Source organism: Clavelina lepadiformis, chromosome 3 (assembly GCF_947623445.1).
Source record: "Clavelina lepadiformis chromosome 3, kaClaLepa1.1, whole genome shotgun sequence".
NCBI lineage: Eukaryota > Metazoa > Chordata > Ascidiacea > Aplousobranchia > Clavelinidae > Clavelina > Clavelina lepadiformis.
The window spans coordinates 2644584-2664320 of NC_135242.1; the positions used below are offsets into that span (position 1 = coordinate 2644584).

Here is a 19737-nt window from a genome sequence, read left to right on the forward strand (position 1 = left end):
TTTTTATTTAAATATCCCTAAATTTGGGAATTTCCCCAAGCCAAAATTGTTGTAAAGATTATTTTTATAACACTGTTAAAAACTGGAATACTTTTTGTTTAACAGTTTTGCAACTATGACCTCAGCAAAAATTATTAAAAGCATTTTCTGTCGCCTTTGTTTGAAAAAGCAGGATTGCACTTCAAAATAAATAGCCTAGCCAATATATCAATTTTTGGGTTTTGTTCACCATAAATGTACAGTTCTGAGGTGCAATCTGTTGCTTTCATACTACTCAAAAAATCTATATAAACAGTTCATGATACAAGCAGGAACAAAGGGTCATAACAAAATGGTAACAAACCTATTTCCCCAATTTAACTCGAAAGCAACTAGCCGACTACTTATTATAGTGTTTTTTCAGAGTGTGTGCAATAAACTAAATTCTGCTTTCAAAAAGCTTCGAAACTTCTGCCCCTGTTCCTATATTCTGATTTACATCACAGTTCTGAAATTATTGCTGGTGATTAATATTGAATAGTGCTAAAGGTTATTGCTGATTGATGTCATTCAATACATGTCAACACTAAAGGTCTTTTACACCCCATTATCTGTGCAAATAAACTGTTATTTTGCTATAATAAAACAAACTGAGAAATAGAGAAAGATAAGAATAAATCTTTGTCCAGTTTTGTTGCTTGCTGTCATCTTTTTGTCATCAAGTTGCAAGTTTTTCATTAAACATTTTGCAAGCATTTACATACAGCGCCAAAAACAATTTATGTTCTACAGTTTAAGGAAAGCAATAAAATATTTAAGGTTGGTCCAATATTTGATTTCAATGTTCCGGGGATGAGAAGTTAAGGTTCTCACCACATTGAGCCAACAAGGAAACAGAACCATATAAAAAACTTCAGCAGTGTTTGGCACTTGTTTAACTTTATGATTTTTTAAGTTACAAAAGGTAGTTCTTGAAATTATAATTGCATCCACTGAAGTGTTATTTTTATTGTTTTTGCAAAGCATTTTTGTTCCCGGCTAATTGTTTATAGAAATGTGCATTTATTTCACAACTGACTTGACCGTCACAAGACTTAGAGCTTCAGCTTTATCAAGAAACTGCTCAAGATTTTATTTTTTCATCTAATATTTTTCTAGGACTGCCACTGGCTAGACAAACCTGACACTCCAATTCCATATAATTTCAACTGGAAAGGTGGAATATATCGTGAAACTCGAGGAGTATGGATTTGGAGTAAACCATATCTTGTGAAAAAGAAAAATGGTACCAAGGTAAAAGCTGCTAATCAAAAGGAACACCCAAAATTATTGAAAAAAGCTGATTACTTCTACGCAGATTGCATTATTACTGATGGACACTCAGGGATGTTTTGATAAAAGTGGGGCTGTAGAGGTTGGGGTCGTTTTAGGATGTAGAGGTTGATGCCGACAGATGCAGATACAGATGCAGAGTTTATCGGTCTTAGCTTACGTTACGTTATTGACTTAGTTAACCTACTACATTAGTATCTGACTCTATTGTTGCGTGCGGTTAGAATTCTCTAACCTTTCTGATAGCCGAACGTTCGTATTATATTATAACAAATACCGTTTGCCAGAAAAGGCTTTTATTGTAGGTGCTGTACACTTTCTCAATATTACAAATAACCGAGAACACAAGTCATGTGACTGTTTACACGATGTCTACTGATTCAATCACCACAACTACAGTAGTACGGTATTACATATGTCTATAACTTCGCGTCTGTGACTGAGGTTCTGAGGCTCTGAGGGAGTCTCACACAAAAGTTCAAGCTTATAAAACGTGCTGCGATGTGGCGGAAATATATGACAAAAAAGGCATGAACATTTCAAAGCGTGTGAACGTGAAAATCGGTGTGTTTGCAATGCAAATTAAATTTGGTTAAGTTGGAAACAGTTACTTGGAAGCGACCTGGTAACGTACTAAATAAGGAGCTTTCACACGAAGTTATTCGTAGCAAGTTTTCAAATATACCAACGGTAGTTTGCAGTGTTCTGAAAAGGCAAGTTTTAAACTCCATTTACTAGCTGGAAAACTCTTTCATAAGAATGATGTGGCGGGACTGAAAGTTTAAAAACTCCAATTGTTCTGGAAAACACATTTCTACGAAAGACGTAAGGATTTTACAAAAGCGAGCCAAGCCGCCACATTCCTCCCCCGCTACGGAAGGAAAAAGATGACAATTAACATGTAACGTACTGAAGGTGGCAATGGCGAGCAAGCACAAACAAAAAACTGAAGTTATATACAAATGAATGAACTGTAACATATGCTTAAAATAACTGATGGTAATATAGCTACATGTTGGAGGGTATCTCCAAGATTAACCGGGCATGCAAAAATTGTTTGAACTGTTCGTATTCCAGGGTTTTGTCCGTAACCCCGTTGGATATATACTTCATCAAGGGGGCCATGTGGAAAGCAGGTGTGGCTGCTACCATGGTAAGGATTTTGCTCATAAACTCAAAATCAGGAACCAGCTGGAACAGTTCATCCAGCTGCTGGAACCAAAGTAGTAGATCCTCAGCCGAAGTGGTTGGCGGCGCAGGAACCGCAAGGGTCGGCATTGTAACGGTTGTTTTAAACGGCCGAAATAGTCTATGTACTGGTTGTAACACCGTAGCTTGTATATCTGCTAGATCAGCGCTCTGGGGCATGGGGGCAGGAGCGCCTTGCTCCCCAGGTCTGACGATCGGCACATACGGCGCGGGAGATGATTGTTGAACCGGTGAATCGGGTGAGTCGGGAATCATCTCAGTAACTGAAGTGATTTCGTCAATTTGAACGTCAGCGGAGGAATCAGATACCGTCGACATACTGAAGTGGTTTTGGCAGCAATGGTAGTGGCAGCAAAGTCTGTGGAGAAACTAAAGGGGTAGAGGGTAAATTTTTTGCAACTGCACCTCCCCCTATTGAGGTGGGTTGAAACAGCTAAACTCATGCACAGGAATAGTTAGCATGCAATAAGGCGGGAAAAGTGAAAACGATACTAGCACAAGAATAAGCTACTAAGCATGCAACGAAGCAAAACGGTTACAAAATCGAAAGCGGCGACAAGGGAAAACGGCAAAATTGTACATGCAAAGGACATTATCGGTATTGAAGCAAGGTGATACACATAGTGAAACTTAAAGTGTGTGGGTGCTCGCGAAATTATCACGAGAAGATGAAGCGGGCGGTGCGTCATCAGCAGATCCGGACGGAGACGGTTCATCACGAGAACGCCGAGGCAAGGGCAGCGGTTGTGGTAGTTGAGGTCTTGCAACCGGCGCCTGCTGTTGGTGGCGCCAAGCGCGGACACGGGATACAAGGGATCTGGCATACTGCAAATGGTGCGGAGACGATCGGATAAACCCGATGGTATGGAAGAGGGCCCACATCATGGCAAGGAGTTGCAGGATGAATATAAGGGCTGAGAGAAATGGATTCGTAATTTGCGACAGAGCAAGGAGTAACGTTTGTTTCGCGGCGTGTGCGAATGTGTCTGCGACGTAGGATCCGTTGATCATAGTTTCATCAGTAGTAGTAGTAAGGCTTGTCATGACATGTCGCATTTGTTCCTTGAGAAGGTTGGCTTCAGACATAGAGCTGAGCAGCGATTGTAGATCAGTAAACGAGTCAGAGTCAGGTAGCTCGTTGAGAATTTTCTCGTAGTCGGGTGCCTTGTAGTTGACGTGTATAGGCGACAAAGGTAAGTTGAGTTGATGCACCTGCACATGTTCGTGCGATAAAGTATAGTTGTGATACAGGACAGTGTGTCCCAGAACTCGGAAGACAAAACTTCTTGCTGGTCGATACGATTCCAGCAGGTGCACTCCCGGTAGGACAATGTTGTCTGAAATGAGTTGGCCGTATTGACTGTGGCCGTTTTGATCGCGATATTTGATGAGAGGACGTTGGCTGAATGCGTTTCGGTACGCAAGTGACGGTAAGACGGTACCGTTGATAGAGTGACATGCTGCTCTGGACATAAAATCTCCAAGGCTGGAACCCATGGTTTGATGTCCAAGAGTAGTAGTGAGTATCTCAGTAGGGAAGATCTTCCCAATTGCTTTGTAGAGTGTGCCAATTAGCTTCGTGAGTTGGCAATGTAGGAACTTGTTCTCTTCGTTGAAGGTAGTGAGAACTTCTGAAATAAGGTCGTCCTGTTGTGTGTCGAAGGTTGCAAAAAGTCGCTCGAATTGAGAGTATGGCGTTCGAAAAGGGGCACGCCTTAGCCGGTTAGGACGAAAAAGAGCGAGTCTGTCGAGCTCTGTACATTGTTGGTAGCGAAAGATAAAGTTGTTGTTGTCGCAGTGAATATGTTTGCCATAGCAGTTTTTCGCACGAGAGGAGCATTTCCTCCAGTGATGTACCGAGATCCCGAGATCAGGTAAGGAAACGCTATATAAGGACGTAGAGTTGTAATGGAGGAGCATCTTGTGAGTCCCGAGAGGCTTGGTTGGTGGGCAGTTGATATGCGAAGGTACTCGCCATATAAACATACGATTGCCCGTTAAGCAGTATCCACGCCCGATTGAGCACGATGCAAGAGATCCAAGAGACGACGTCATTGTGTCCGTGACGTAATCGTAGTAAATTGTAGTGTGAAACAAGAAGTCGTTTGTTACTGTTCCAGAAGCTGAAGTCGGCCAGACAAACTTATAATGGACTGCATTGCGTGTTGAGTACGCCGCAGGATTAGACAGGATCAGCGGTCCATGTGATGAAACGTTGGTTTTATTCCACGACGAACATTCTGGGTTGTACGGTGGGTGTGCGTCAAAGGTGTTGGCCGATTTTTGATAACTCCCAAAAAAGAAGTAAGTAGTGCTCCAGGAAGTAATCTGTGAAGTGCAAACTGTTGCAGGAATCTTCTGGAGATGCAGATCTGGAGCAAACACGGTAGCAGAGCAGTTGTGTATGGAGAAGGGTGTCTGCGTTTGACAATGTATGTCGTCATCAAAGGTATATAACCCGAGAGAATGCGAACGCTGACATAACAGAAATTTCTGTGTATCCGGATGAAGATTCGTCTGAGCGGCGGATGTGAACAAAAAGAAACATGTAAGCAGCAGACAAACGAACATGTTGTGTTGTTTAGTCAGAGAACCGTTTCGGTGGAATGGTTTTGCGACCAGTCCGAGAAGTCTTTACAACTTCAGGCGGTTTTATAGAAGCAGGAGCAGTGACAGTAGGTGGTGTCGTTTGCTGTTTCGCTGAAGTAGCGGAGACTGACTGAGGAGCAGGGTGTCGAGTCAGTGAAGAACGGTTGTGCGAATTGCGAGAGTGTGAGAATTGAAACGCGTCGTTTTTGACACAAGATCGTCAGTGATCACTAGAACGTCGGTGGTTTATTAGAACGTCGAAGCGTCGGGTTGTCAGTAGAACGTCGGGTTGTCACCAGAAATGTCGGTGGTCACTAGAACGTCGGGGTCATCAGAAATGTCGGTGGTCACTAGAACGTCGGGGTCACCAGAAATGTAGAGGTTGGGGTCGTTTTAGGATGTAGAGGTTGATGCCGACAGATGCAGATACAGATGCAGAGTTTATCGGTCTTAGCTTACGTTACGTTATTGACTTAGTTAACCTACTACATTAGTATCTGACTCTATTGTTGCGTGCGGTTAGAATTCTCTAACCTTTCTGATAGCCGAACGTTCGTATTATATTATAACAAATACCGTTTGCCAGAAAAGGCTTTTATTGTAGGTGCTGTACACTTTCTCAATATTACAAATAACCGAGAACACAAGTCATGTGACTGTTTACACGATGTCTACTGATTCAATCACCACAACTACAGTAGTACGGTATTACATATGTCTATAACTTCGCGTCTGTGACTGAGGTTCTGAGGCTCTGAGGGAGTCTCACACAAAAGTTCAAGCTTATAAAACGTGCTGCGATGTGGCGGAAATATATGACAAAAAAGGCATGAACATTTCAAAGCGTGTGAACGTGAAAATCGGTGTGTTTGCAATGCAAATTAAATTTGGTTAAGTTGGAAACAGTTACTTGGAAGCGACCTGGTAACGTACTAAATAAGGAGCTTTCACACGAAGTTATTCGTAGCAAGTTTTCAAATATACCAACGGTAGTTTGCAGTGTTCTGAAAAGGCAAGTTTTAAACTCCATTTACTAGCTGGAAAACTCTTTCATAAGAATGATGTGGCGGGACTGAAAGTTTAAAAACTCCAATTGTTCTGGAAAACACATTTCTACGAAAGACGTAAGGATTTTACAAAAGCGAGCCAAGCCGCCACAGGGCAAGAAATGATTCAAACCTCTTTACATTTGGCACCATGCTGAGTTCTGTTCAAATTTACAACTTAAAAGAGCAAATAAAGGAAAATCATCTGCAACCACTGGCTGTAAGTTTTATGTTCCTACAGGTTTTTATTGTTATCAAACCATAAAACTGTTACGTTTTTTGAATGATTTCCCTGGTTTTATAAACAACTTGGAGTTATTTATGATTGCTACAAAGCAAACTAAACATATTATTTTAAGGTATTCATTGACTATGCAAAAGAATCCATGAAAAAAATGCAAAGCATACAATGTTTTCAGGTAAAAATCAAGTAATCATGAACAATTACTATCCACAATATTTAGTTGTGTATAATATGGCATCGAATCTCAGCTGGAAAACTATTTCTGCAGTTAAGATAACTATTTGGATATTTCTATTCCAGTTCAAATTGGTATCGCTGGTTACTATGCTACAAGCATTTAACATTTGGACATAACAGTGTTTCACAATGAGAAGTGTTAAAAAATAGAAAGTTGTCACAGTAAATTATTTGCGATATGCACATGCCATGCGCTAACCTGTGTGTGCACCCACAAGCCTATAATCTACAACCTAGTATGACCATGACCATGACAAACCTTTACCTACATCATCATCTCATCTTCCATTCGCCTGTTGTTCAGGCCTGGTCTTCATCCCGAAACTATCAAGGTCAACCAGTTGTCTACAGCGACGCCTCCACTTTCCCCTGTCGATGGCATCCTTGATCTTCAAACCTCTCCTTCTTATATCATCCTTCACCGTCTCTTCCCATGTTTTCTTTGGTCTTCCCCTTTTCACCTTTCCCTCAATCATCTTATGTTGTACTCTTCTTATTAAGCTCTCCTCATTCATTCGCTCAATGTGCCCTAGCCATCTCAGATGATGCCCTCTAAGATGTTCTTCAATATCTTCAACACCTGTCCACCCTCTTAGCACATCATTGGTAATCCCATCTCGTAGTGACTTACCACACATCATTCGAATCATCCTCATTTCTGTCGTCTGCATTCGCCTGATATCAGCCTTCTTCATCGCCCAGCATTCAGCTCCATAGCACATCACACTTCTTACACATGCTTTATACAGCCTTCCTTTCAGATTGGTAGAGAGTAGTCTGCCACAGAGTGTACCAGACAATTCCTTAAACTTTTTCCAACTAGCGCGTATTCTTGCCGTTACTGCCCTGCCAGTACTGTCATTTTCCCCTATCATATCCCCCAAATAACGAAACTCCTTCACAAGCTCGATCTCATCACTTCCCAATTTCACATATTTCTCCTCTTCTTCATCACTAATACAACCTTTACATCTGCCACATTCGAAATTCCTTCCACTCGTCAGCCTTCCATTTATACCTGAACATCTTTTTAGCACTCAATACTTGCACTTTCTGCATTGAATGGAATTTCTCCCTACGCTCTTCCCGCAAATTGCGCATGGATCAACAGTACTGACTAATCCCCCTGGCGATTTTCTACCAATTCTCATCGCTTTGGTTTTATTGATGTTCACCTTCAAACCATTGCTTTCCAGTGCGCTTTTCCATCTAACAAACTTCTCCTCCACCTCTTTCCAGCTATCTCCTATGAGAACTAAATCGTCAGCATACAAGAACTCTTCCATTGTTGTTTCCAAATCATGTGTCAGAGCATCCATAACAATTACGAAAAGCAATGGGCTTAGCACTGAACCCTGGTGGACCCCCACTTCTACCTTAAACCATTCTAACATTTCGCCTTCGAGTTTCACGAATGTCTCAGCTTCTTTATACATCTCCATCACCGCTCTAACTTCTGGTTCCATCACACCCTTATTCCTCACTGCCCACCAATTCACTTCTCTGGGAACACGGTCAAAGGCCTCTCCAAATCAAAAAACATGAAATACAGCTCCTTTCCAACCTTTTTGTATTTTTCTATCAATTGTCTCACAGCAAACATGGCATCCACTGTACCTTTTCCTGGCATAAAATCCATTTTGATCTCACTAATTTCAACTCTCTCACGAATTCGCTCCTCGAAAACTCTTTCCAAAACCTTCATTGCATGTTCAAGCATTTTCAAGCTTCTATAACTGGTACATTCCTTCACATCTCCCTTCCCTTTGTACAAAGGAACCAACACACTCATTTTCCAACTTGCAGGCATTCCCTTCCCATTCATCATACCATTACCAATCTTTGCTAAGATGCTCTCCACATTACATAGCCGAATTGCTTCTATTGGCACACAACTTGGACCAGCTGCTTTACCTATTTTCATTTTGTACATTGCTCTCCCAACCTCCTAAACTGTGATTTCCTTTACGGGTCCAACATTTTCCTTAGATTCTAGTATGTTATCCCACAGGTTTTCTTCATTCAGATCCTTTACCTTCATTCAAACCTTTACCTACCATCTACCTAAAACCTATACTGTACAAGGAAAACATGTAATAGTCAGGTATATAGGATTTCTAAATCTTTGTGTGCAATTTTATGGAATCTTTGGATATGATGTTTTAAAAGTGTACGCCATAAATTGGCAGCTACTGTTTGAATGAATATGAAAATACATGTCAAGACATTTTATAATGTTTTTGAGACTTGAAGGAGGCATTTTTTATCAACTATGTCTTATGTCATCCATTATTTTACAATGGTAAAAATAACAAGATAAACAAACATGAAGCAGTCTGACTTGGCTGTGTTCAAGATTTTCCATACGGTTTGTTTTGTGTCATTTCGGTTTTGGGCAAACTGAAAAGTTGAGCCAATAACACGTTCGGTTGTTACCTTAGTGAAAATTATACAAATTAACCGTTTTTATAGATGAAAATACTACGACAGCTCCAATTTCCATAAATGCACACTTTTCCCGATAACAAAAAACTGAAATTAAGAAGTCCTCACTGCATTACTATTTCCAAACATCGGCATGGCATACAGTAAATTTATGATTATCAATGACAATTGTGGTTTTGTTTACCAATTATCATATATAAGTTAATAATATTACAAACAGCAGCATTTAATGTTACATTTAACAAAGTATTCAAACTAATTTCCAAGTATTAGAGCCCGCAAAGTTTTTGCATCATGAGTCGTGCACTAGTCGGCCAGTCATGTTGAAGTCATAGTTTAGATACTGGATTGATTGTGTTAGTGAAACAGAATATTATACGTCGCAATAGAAGAAATTTCAGACCGTTTTTAGGTGGTTGTGATACACGTTCATCGAGGTGGTTCATTCCTGTTTAATATTTTGTTCATTTCTTTTTGCTGTTTTGTTTGGGTTGGTTCGGTTTGACTTCAGAAAAATATTAAACATAAACATATTCACTAAAATCAGTTCACAGATTCGAGTTTGGTATTGGTTCAACACTCCGCTTGAAACAATTGTTAAACATCTTTGTATTGATTATATTTATGATGTCATGTTTGCAGACTCTACTTTTCCTGATTCGTGATTGGAAGGGTGAAGATTATTTTCCGTTCGGTAAAGAGGGAGGTGACAAGTACTTGGAACAGGAAGCCTTCCACTACGAAGGCAATGATCCTGACATAATTATGGTGAGAGATCAGATAAGAAACGCTTTCACCTCAACAAACTGTGTCTTGCTTCCTCATCCTGGAAAAGTAATTGATAGAGGAAGACCAAAGAAACCAGGAACTTCCATCCGTGTAAAAGGTGAGTTGTCACAATAAACAGGGAAATAAAACTTTAAAACTATCGTAGACTACTGTACTGTTTACTACAGTACTACTGTATGACTACTACTATACTTTACAACATTCTAAAACTGACTATAACTTTAAAACGAAACATAACAACTTTCTTTACTTCTGCTTAAAATTTATTAAACCTAAAATTTTTTTCGTAAGCGGACTAATAGCAATTTAAAAAAGCGACATTGTCACAATAGATAGTTATCTATCATATTATAATATGATGATTGTTGAAATTCTACTTTACACACATTTTGACAAATGGATGCTGATAATTTGTAACTTTTTTATTTATTTTGAAAATGCATTTTGTCTGGATTCTTTTGTATCTTTTTATATATTTATCTCAAATAACTAATTCCGTGGAATGTTGTTTTCATGGTCAATATTTATTTAAACATTTTTATATTGACATAGACATGGATGATGAGTTCCGAGATGAAATACATCATTTTCTTCGTATCCTCATTGATGATTTCACGATTCCGTTGAAAGTTGGGCAAAAAGATATTGTTGGTGAAGAGTTGTTGAATTTTACAAGCAAGCTTTTTGACTTATTTCAAACCAATGACATTGAAAACCCTGCATCTGCAATGGAGGTATTTTGTCGGTGGCTTGAGATTGAAATATTTAGATTCGTTTTAACAAATTGATATTACTTGAAATGCTTTACTTAACTACTTCAGGGAATTAGCATGGCAAAAGGTCAAACTTTAATGCAGAGGATACTACGAGAATATGGCACAACTCTGGTAATTTGAACCTGTAAAATACAATCTAGTGTAGCACTTAAGTTTCGTTAAGCATTTTATCATAATACAAAATAATGGTAAGTCTGCTACAACTGTTCTCAGAAATTTATTATTATGACTCTTCTATCATTCTTCAAGATTTTTAACTTCTTGTAATATGCTGTAATTCAACAATTTGTTTAGGAAACCGTCATCAAAAGTAAATGTGAGAAGTCAGTCCTTAATTTGAAGCATAAGGAAGCCAGACAAAAGGCACTACAAGATTACGATAAAGATTCTGCTGCACTGCACAAAAATCATAAAGAACCATACAAAGAGCGCTTGGAGAAGGAAATAAAATACATTTTTCAGAAGCACTTGGGTAGTTGGCAAGCAAATCAGGTGTTATACATGGGATTGTGACGCTTGTATGTATCACATATTTCGTTTTTATTTAAACCCTAAAAGCAGTTTGCATAAGGAAACAAACTTGAAAATACTCTTTTTTTATGATATCTGATGATTAATGTAAATAGTCTTTTTTTATGATGTTTGATAACTCATGGCTGCTTAAGATGATACTGTTAAAAAACTAAGGAATCTTGTTAAAAACACATGTTTAATCAATTCCTTTATTTTTTTTTGATTTTGTAAACATTATTCATTCTACACGTCCAGACAATAATCTTTACAACATATCAATGCAAATGTAAACTAATATAATTAATCAGATCTGATTAAAAAGGCAAAACTAAACAAGTTGATTTCATAATTTATACGGTTATTTTAGTGAAGTGCAAACTGAGTTTTAACAATGACTGTGTCAAGGATGTGAGAAGTTGTTTGTTTTAGAGTAGTTTGCAAGTTCTGTAGCGATTGGTTTGTTTGAGTGATTGTTATCTCATAAATTGTTCGGCAGTTGTGTTTCACGACACTTTTTTCAAACCCCTTTGAGGTGCCGATATACACAAGCTCTTTTCTATATTGGAAATTTCTGCATTATTAGCAATTGCGTGATTAAGTGTCCTAGTGATTATGTGTTGCGTGATTAAGTGTCCTAGTGATTATGTGTCGCGTGATTAAGTGTCGGTACACCATTTTTAGCAATCTTTTTGTCCACTTTTCAGACTATTCTACACCTTCAGTACAATGAGAATTTGTTGCAAATCGTTAGAAACTATGAAAGGCTTTTAAAGGTTGGTACCATTGTTGTATGCTAAGGTTTGTGTGGTTGTGTTGCAACCGAAAAAGTTTGTTGAGAACTTGGGATAACTTAATGGCCAATTCTTTTTCAGGAAAAGGATCCTTCAGCTAAAGAAAGAGTAGATGAAGATTTTCGGAAATTCTTTTCTGATAAACCCCGTTATCATCAATATGAAGAAAAACTGAAGTCACGCATGAAGATCATTGAAGAATTGAAGTTGAATCCATTCAATTCATCATTGAAGGTGAAAGAAAAAGAAATTCACAAGGTATGTGCTATATAGATTACTTCTTTTTAGTGATTTAATGCAAGCATTTGGTTCCATTGTTGGAAGAAAAATTACGAGTAATTACAGCGTCAAAATATTAAATATCAGTGTTAACTTTTTCATTAGAGAAAAGAAGAAATAAGAGGAACAGGAATTATTGAACATTTGCAACAGCAGTACAACACTTGGATGGTTTGCTTTCTTGTTGAATTTTATGTTTCTTGCAAAATCTTTTTTAAGTTTCATTTTTACTCATGTGCTGTTAGTTAATTAGCATTAATTAAAAAACATTTAGAAAGCTTTGTTTTAATCAGCATATACTGTACTTTATTTTTAGGATGATTTAGGTCATTGCACAGAAGAAGGTTTAGAAACCAGCCATGAAAGGTTCCAAAGCAACATTCTCCAAAATTACGAACAACTGTTTGAAACACGCTATGACCATCTTCATCATGAGCTCAGAATGCGGCTGGTTGAAATGCTAGAACAGTCTTTTAGAAATTGTCAATACAAAAGGCTGGAAAAAGAGGTTTGATTACAATTTTTTTTTGCTTTTGTAAGATATTTTATGACAGATTTATCCATTACTTAAGTAATTTACAGTAATGTGCAAAGCATTAACATATTAGTTATACTTTTTATATTTGGTCCATTTTGTGTTTGTTGTCATAGGTCAGGGGTCGGCAACCTACGGCCCGCGGGCCGGATCCGGCCCGCCATGCGAAATCGTCTGGCCCGAGACACATTAATTAGTTATCACAAGAATACGGCCCGCCCTTTTTTATTGAGTTTCAAACTGCAGTGTTAGCACAGTTTGAAAAAATTAGGGTATTGTTACGCCATAAGAACGTCGTAGTAGTCTATTACACCATAAAACTGGTGCGAAGGCGGTAGACTAGTATCTAGTATCTCGTACTAAGTACGAGATTGTCTGTAGGCTAGACGAGTCGTTATAGATACAAACAGAGATGCAGTGTCACATTAATGCTGTGTTGTTGAAGTGTGAAAACATATATTTTGCTCTTCTTGTGATTGGTATGATTGAGATTGCAGCAATGTAGCATAATATACTGAAGTGAGTGTGAATTATAGTATTAATGAAATTTCCGGCCCGCCAAAGAGTTGTAAACTCGACATTTGGCCCGTGACTAGCAAAAGGTTGCCGACCCCTGTCGTAGGTCAAAAGAGGTTGGATAAAATTACACAATTTTATTAGCAGCAAATGTTTGATTGGTTTTTTAAATATCATAGTTTGAAGTAAGCATAGATCACCTGATATTTTCTCAGGCAAATGAAATAATTATATTTGCCATTCTTGTAAAAAGTATGTGTTAGGTTCTTATCATAAAATGTGTATTGTGAGCATAGACACCTTAAATAGAAGGACTAGTAACTCGCACTCTCGGGTTACGGAACTTGGGTCCCAATCATAGATACTAGTGTGCCGCCACAGATTCTCAGGTGTGCCGCGAATCTTTTGAATTTTGGAAAAGAACTATTAATATTTAAAATAAGGCATGCAGACAAGCATATGTGACTTTAAAGCTTTCTAACTGCTTCAATAGCTGATAAATAAGCACATGTGACGATGAAACCAATTATAGGCTATGGCAATGCCGATAGAGTAGGGTAATTTTTTAAAGCAACTTTTCTTTTTTTCTATTGCATAATCGGAACAAAGTTTTTTCAGGGGTCTCTGTTAATAACACACAATGCCTAAGAAATGTAATGTATATGGTTGTCGAGGCAATTACAGGGAGGAACCGTACTCTAAAGTGGTATCATTTCCAACTGATGAAGTAGAACGAAACCGCTGGATTGATGCCATGCCAAATGAACGTTTTAGTTTGCTACAGCTTAAGCAGATCTATGCTTGTGCTAATCATTTTGACTGTGAATGGATTTCAGTTAAAGGTGGAAAAAGACCAAGCCAACCACCGTCCATTTTCCCTGGAGTTTTAAAGTCATGCTTAAAGCAGGTCTCCTCAGCACCCAGAACTAGGCCTAGAACTGCTTCAGCAGAGGCGAGAGCTGAAAAGGAACGATTCCGTACTGAAGGCCTGGATAAGATAGCTGACTTTTCTTCTTTTTGTAATGACATCAAGCAGCATTTCCCAAAGGATCATCTTTTTTTTTGTGATAGTGATGACATTTACATTTCTAAAACTGATGCAAAAGGACGTTCTGTTATTCAATTTCTTCATTTTCAACGCGTGCAATCGTCATTTGGATTTTTGCATCTTAAATGTGTTGAGAAAAATGGAAAGGACATACCTAAAACATATTTTTCCAAAGCTGGTTGTCTGCAAAAGAATAGCCTTCTCAGTAAATGGTCACAGTTAGACAAAATTCTGTCATGCATTACCGAGTATGAGTTCAAAGATACAGACTATCTAAAAAGTGCTGTAGAAGAATTGAATAGCATGAGTTGTTCTGATTCGCCTCATTTCCAGTTTATTTATGCTCAGTTACAGTTACTGCTCACTCCTCCAGAAGGTTGAAGCCGCAGAGTTGCTGCTGACTCAGCACAACTTCATCTACGTTCTACCTGGTGTGTTTGCTGATGAGGCCCTTGAAAAGTTCTTTGGTCAAGCCAGACAACGCAGTGGAGGTAATTTCTATATTGACATTGTAGATATCAAGGCAGCTGCAAAAACAAAAATCTCCATGCACTTTTAAAATATGAGTCAACTCCGTGCGCGTCTCATGATGTGCCTTGCACCTCTAACATTTGCATTGATGATGATCAGTTTGGCATCACCACTGAAGACCTGGTGCAATCTAATGACAGTGTCAAGCATAAATGTATTTTTCTAGCTGGATATTTGGAACACAAATATCCAGCTAATATCTTGCGTATCGAAACTGAAAATGATGACAACCATCAGATTAATTCGGAGTTTCTCACAAACTTAAATAGAGGTGGACTAACTGTACCTCTACTCTCAACAGTAAATTTTGTACACTCAGCCTATAAACTGTTTGGTAAGTGCAACTTGCATTGCTGCCGAGCTCATCTCAGCCATGCTTTGCGTCATATCGATAGTCCAATGGTTGTAATTCAAGGAGCATGTCTTACTTTATCAAACATTCTTTTGAAAGCATTTGTGCTTGACAACAGTGACAAAGAAAGACAACTCGGCTGTTTGAGAAGAAAAGAAAAACTCTCTACTAAAAACTGAACAATTATCTTTAGTATATATGCCAACAAGTATTTTGATTACTCATTTCTACAAATTTCATTGTTGTTTGTTGTTGTTTTTGATTGTTGTTTCACAAATTTCATTATTCGTGTTGAAATATTCAGGCTAAACTGTCCATGAATACATTTTAATTCAGTCACAGGGGAACATATTGTGTGTTTCAGTTGTTTAAGTGAGAAAATATGCAATATTTTGAGTGATTTTGGACTATTTTTGGTGATTTGACCTTTAGATGACCTTCTGATAACCTTGTAGAAGGTTAAAAGTATGAAAAAGTAATTCCTCACCCTTCAAAACCTCACAAGAGACACCAGAATGAAGGTTTTACCATGTATTTGACACAAATTATGATGGGACCCAAGTTCCAACTTGGGACCCAAGTTCCAGATACCGAGCATAGAAGTTACCAGTCCTTCTATTTAAGGCAGCGGTTCCCAACCTTTTTGGTGACGTGACCCTTTTATAACATTTGCCAAGTTGCGGTGACCCCAAGGATAAAATTAGTTGAGTTGATCCTCCTTCACTGCACTTTTGGAGCTAACTAGTAGGCTACTAGGCTATATATTAAATTTGACTTCTAAATAAATAAACAACACAACAAATCAACTTATCAACACAACAATTTGTTCAGTGAGAAGGCTGTGCTTGCTTCTTTTTAGCCAGATCTGAAATCCTTGGAGCAGTCTTTGCAAGAGCACAACGCAGATCATCTTCTGCATCAAGTCTGCTCCTGTATTTAGATTTGATAACCAACAAGCTTGAAAAGCCTGTTTCACAAAGGTATGTTGTTGGAAAAGGAAGAATCAGGCGCAATGCGATCTCAGACAGAACGGGATATGACTGCAAACTCTTGATCCAAAATTTGGTAACTGACATTGAAGAAAAATCAGTTTTTGCTGCATCACTGGTAATGAGTTCAATGAACTCCTCTTGTGCATTCTCAGGAACATCTTCAACTCTGATGGTGAATGGGCTTCTAGCAAGTGCAAATGGTGTGTCAGGTAAATTAGGAAAATATCTTGAAATTTCTTCTTCAAGAATTTTGAAGTGTTCTTTGACAGAAAGTATTGTTCTATTCATTGTTTCCTGTTCAATATCATTTTCCTCAAAGAAAGCAGATAAGTTCGGCAACATGTAAATTCTATTTTCATCCAATTTTTTTTGCCAAAGTTGAAGTTTCAACTTGAATGCTCGGATCTTTTCTGACAAATCTAGGCATGTTGCATTTGGTCCTTGGAGAGACAAATTTAACTCATTTAAGATTGCAAAGATGTCAACCAAGTAAGCAATTTTGTGAAGTTGGTTTTTTTCGCCGAAAAGTGCTTCAAACTGTGGTTTAGATTTTTGATTAAAAAATGTTTTCAATTCATCACGAAGATCAAAAACACGTTTCAAAACTTTGCCTCTGGACAACCATCTCACACTAGTGTGAAATAACAGAACATTATTGGATGCATCCAACTCACTGCAAACTTTTGAAAATAGGCGGCTGTTTGAAGCACTAGCTTTTACAAAATTCACGACACTTACAACGCTTTTCATTGTATCTTGGAATTCTTGTGGCAAAGTCTTCGTTGCTAACACTTGTCGATGAATCATACAGTGAGTTCCGATGGCTTTCGGTGATGCATTGATTACCAAACGTTGAAATCCAGACCTACATCCCAGCATTGCTGGAGCACCGTCTGTGCAAACACCACAAACATTTTCCCAAGGAATGCCATGATTTTGCAGAAATGATCCAACTGTGTCAAAGACATCGCGTGCAGTAGTTGTCGTTTCAAGTGGTTTGCAAAAAAGAAACTCATCTTTGAAATCACCTTCATAAATGTACCTCACGTAAACCAGTAACTGAGAACAGTTTGCCACATCTGTTGATTCATCAAGCTGGATACTAAATATTCCAAGTGGAGCTGATTTCATTTCCTGGATTACTTGCTCCATAATATCAGCAGACATGTCGTCTATTCTTCTACTGACGGTGTTATTAGACAAGGATATTGTATTCAGTTTGTTAACATATTCAGCTCCAAGCATAACTCGAACAATGTCTTTGGTTGCTGGCAGCAGCAACTCCTCGGCAATGGTGTGAGGTTTCTTGGCTTTGGCGATTCTGAGAGCCACCAAATATGAAGCTTCAATGGCTGCCACATTTTGCTGTTGGTACTTGCCGCCAGAATCCAGCCTGTTTTTTTGGACACAATCAGCTTTGTTCTTAAAATACTGGACATCCTTGCCCGCAAAGTTTGGATGCTTAGCGTCAAAATGGCGTTTCATTTTGTTGGGCTTCATCGATTCGGCTGACATAATTGTGTTGCAAATGACACATTGTGGCTTTTCAATTCCTGCGTCAACTATGAAAGTAAATCCATACTTCAAAAATTCCTCACAATATTTTCTTTTCCTAGGCCTAATACTTGTCTCTCGATTCATCATGGGAAATCTGAAATTTTACAAAATAAATTTTAGTTTATGGCGCCCGTTATTCTTAAACTCTTTCCAACGGGTACTTTTTTTGCTTTTTTTTAAGTCTAGCAAATGTTATCAGTCGCTTTTGAAAGTTCTGTAGGCTAGGCTAGCTATCGTAGGCTACCTATGGTTGATGCCGGGAATTCAATAGTAAGCCTACACTGGCTTGCCTAGGCTATCAACTGATGCAAAAATAATAGCCTAGCTCTCAACATGCTTCCTGACTGCTCAATGTTTGAAGATTTAACTTTTTTTCTCACAAATATCAACAAAAATCGCTACCTCAAGTCCAACTTTTGCTTAAATGCATTTCAGGAATCAGCAATTAAATTGTTATTTTCATGGTTTTCATGGTTTCATGGTATTTTCATTCAAAGGCCTTTGTGACGTAATGAATTAACTGAATTAAATGAAACTGCCGTTAAAATCTTGCTTTCCGAGCATATTTGCCATTATTAAACGAAAATCCTGTAATGAGGCCCAGGGTGTTCTGGTTTGTCTAGTATAGTAAAATCACGATGCGCTCTGTGGTGAGCTGCCCATTGTTAAGAGTTAATTTTCTAAATTTCTAAACTTTTCAGAAGGCCTCAGGTGACCCCAGGCAAATTGTCAGGCGACCCCAGTTGGGGTCGCGACCCACAGGTTGGGAACCGCTGATTTAAGGTGTCTATGATTGTGAGTCGCATGAAAAGTTATATGCTTTTGTACCAACTGCCCAGCTATTTGGTTGCATGCTTCACTTTCTAATCTTAGCAATTGTAGATGTCCAACTATGGTTCTAACATTAATTTTTCTTATAGAAAACGCTTCGCAAGGAATACGAAGAACTGATGAATAAAACTTTGAACAATTACAAAAAAGACTTAGAGGTGAATGTCCACTTGGCTCAATGAACTTGAAACTTGGAGTTTTAACATTATGCTTTATTTTTTATTAGGATGGCAAAAAAGATGCAATGGAGAATGCCTTGACATCTTTTTATGAAAATAAACCTGATGATGAAACTTACTATAAAGAATATTATGAACAATTAGTTGCAAATATGAAAAAATTTCAATGCCATTTTGAGAATCAGCAACGATTGAAAAAAGTTAGTTTGGTTAATTTGTACAATAATGTGTCAGTGGTGAAATATTGATTTTTTAATTTTCTTTGCAACATATAAAGACATGCATGAATATAGTTGTTAGTTAGTTGCATATACTATAGTTAGTTCCTTTTTTGTTAATTGCAAATAGATTCATTAAATTTTACCAACCTTGTAATATAAAGACAACAACTTTGCTTGTATATGGTGTCATTAGTCATCTATGTCTACAAATGCTAGCTGCAACAGGCTTCGCTTGATAAATCCGACTTAGTCCTAGCTTATTTCAGATTTAGCATGTTGCACATTTATCAACTGGTGTCTTTCCAAAATTGTTCCGGGCATTGTGGCGTGGAGGTTTGACCTGACTCAGTAAGTTTTTCACTCAAAAACCTTGAAGATTGTCCTCGGGTTTTGGGGAAACAGACAAGGTCATAAACTCACCGAGAGTACAAGGTTTTTAATCAAGAAACTTACGCTGAGTCATGCGAAGCTTTTACATCAGAATGCCCAGAACAAATTTAGCACGACACCGGCTCACCTAGACCAGCTAGACAACAACTAATCTGTATGGTAAAAATGCCACCAAACCTTTATTCAATACAAAGGAAACAACTGGGTTCAGAATGACAAAGGTCATATCAACAACTGTCAAGGCAGCTACTTAAAAAGAACGAACATATCAAAACAGCTATTGTGTTGTGAATATGGCAACTTCTACTCTTTATTTCCAATTTTATGTGCCATGTTTGACTTCACCATCTCGGTTT

The 19737-nt window shown here is 38.2% G+C and overlaps 1 protein-coding gene across 2 annotated transcripts in view; it reads left to right on the top strand.

Annotated features, from left to right (window-relative positions):
- LOC143448936 (uncharacterized) overlaps nt 1-19737 on the top strand; it is a 41746-nt gene that overhangs the window by 6880 nt on the left and 15129 nt on the right. For both annotated transcript variants that reach the window (XM_076948898.1, XM_076948899.1), the window contains 14 exons: nt 1138-1272; nt 1337-1382; nt 6269-6375; nt 6515-6574; nt 9724-9967; nt 10423-10604; nt 10692-10757; nt 10941-11138; nt 11864-11932; nt 12032-12208; nt 12335-12400; nt 12546-12737; nt 18681-18749; nt 18818-18970. In XM_076948898.1, coding sequence (XP_076805013.1) covers nt 1138-1272; nt 1337-1382; nt 6269-6375; nt 6515-6574; nt 9724-9967; nt 10423-10604; nt 10692-10757; nt 10941-11138; nt 11864-11932; nt 12032-12208; nt 12335-12400; nt 12546-12737; nt 18681-18749; nt 18818-18970 — 1764 coding nt within the window. The remainder of the gene's footprint in view (nt 1-1137; nt 1273-1336; nt 1383-6268; nt 6376-6514; nt 6575-9723; nt 9968-10422; nt 10605-10691; nt 10758-10940; nt 11139-11863; nt 11933-12031; nt 12209-12334; nt 12401-12545; nt 12738-18680; nt 18750-18817; nt 18971-19737) is intronic.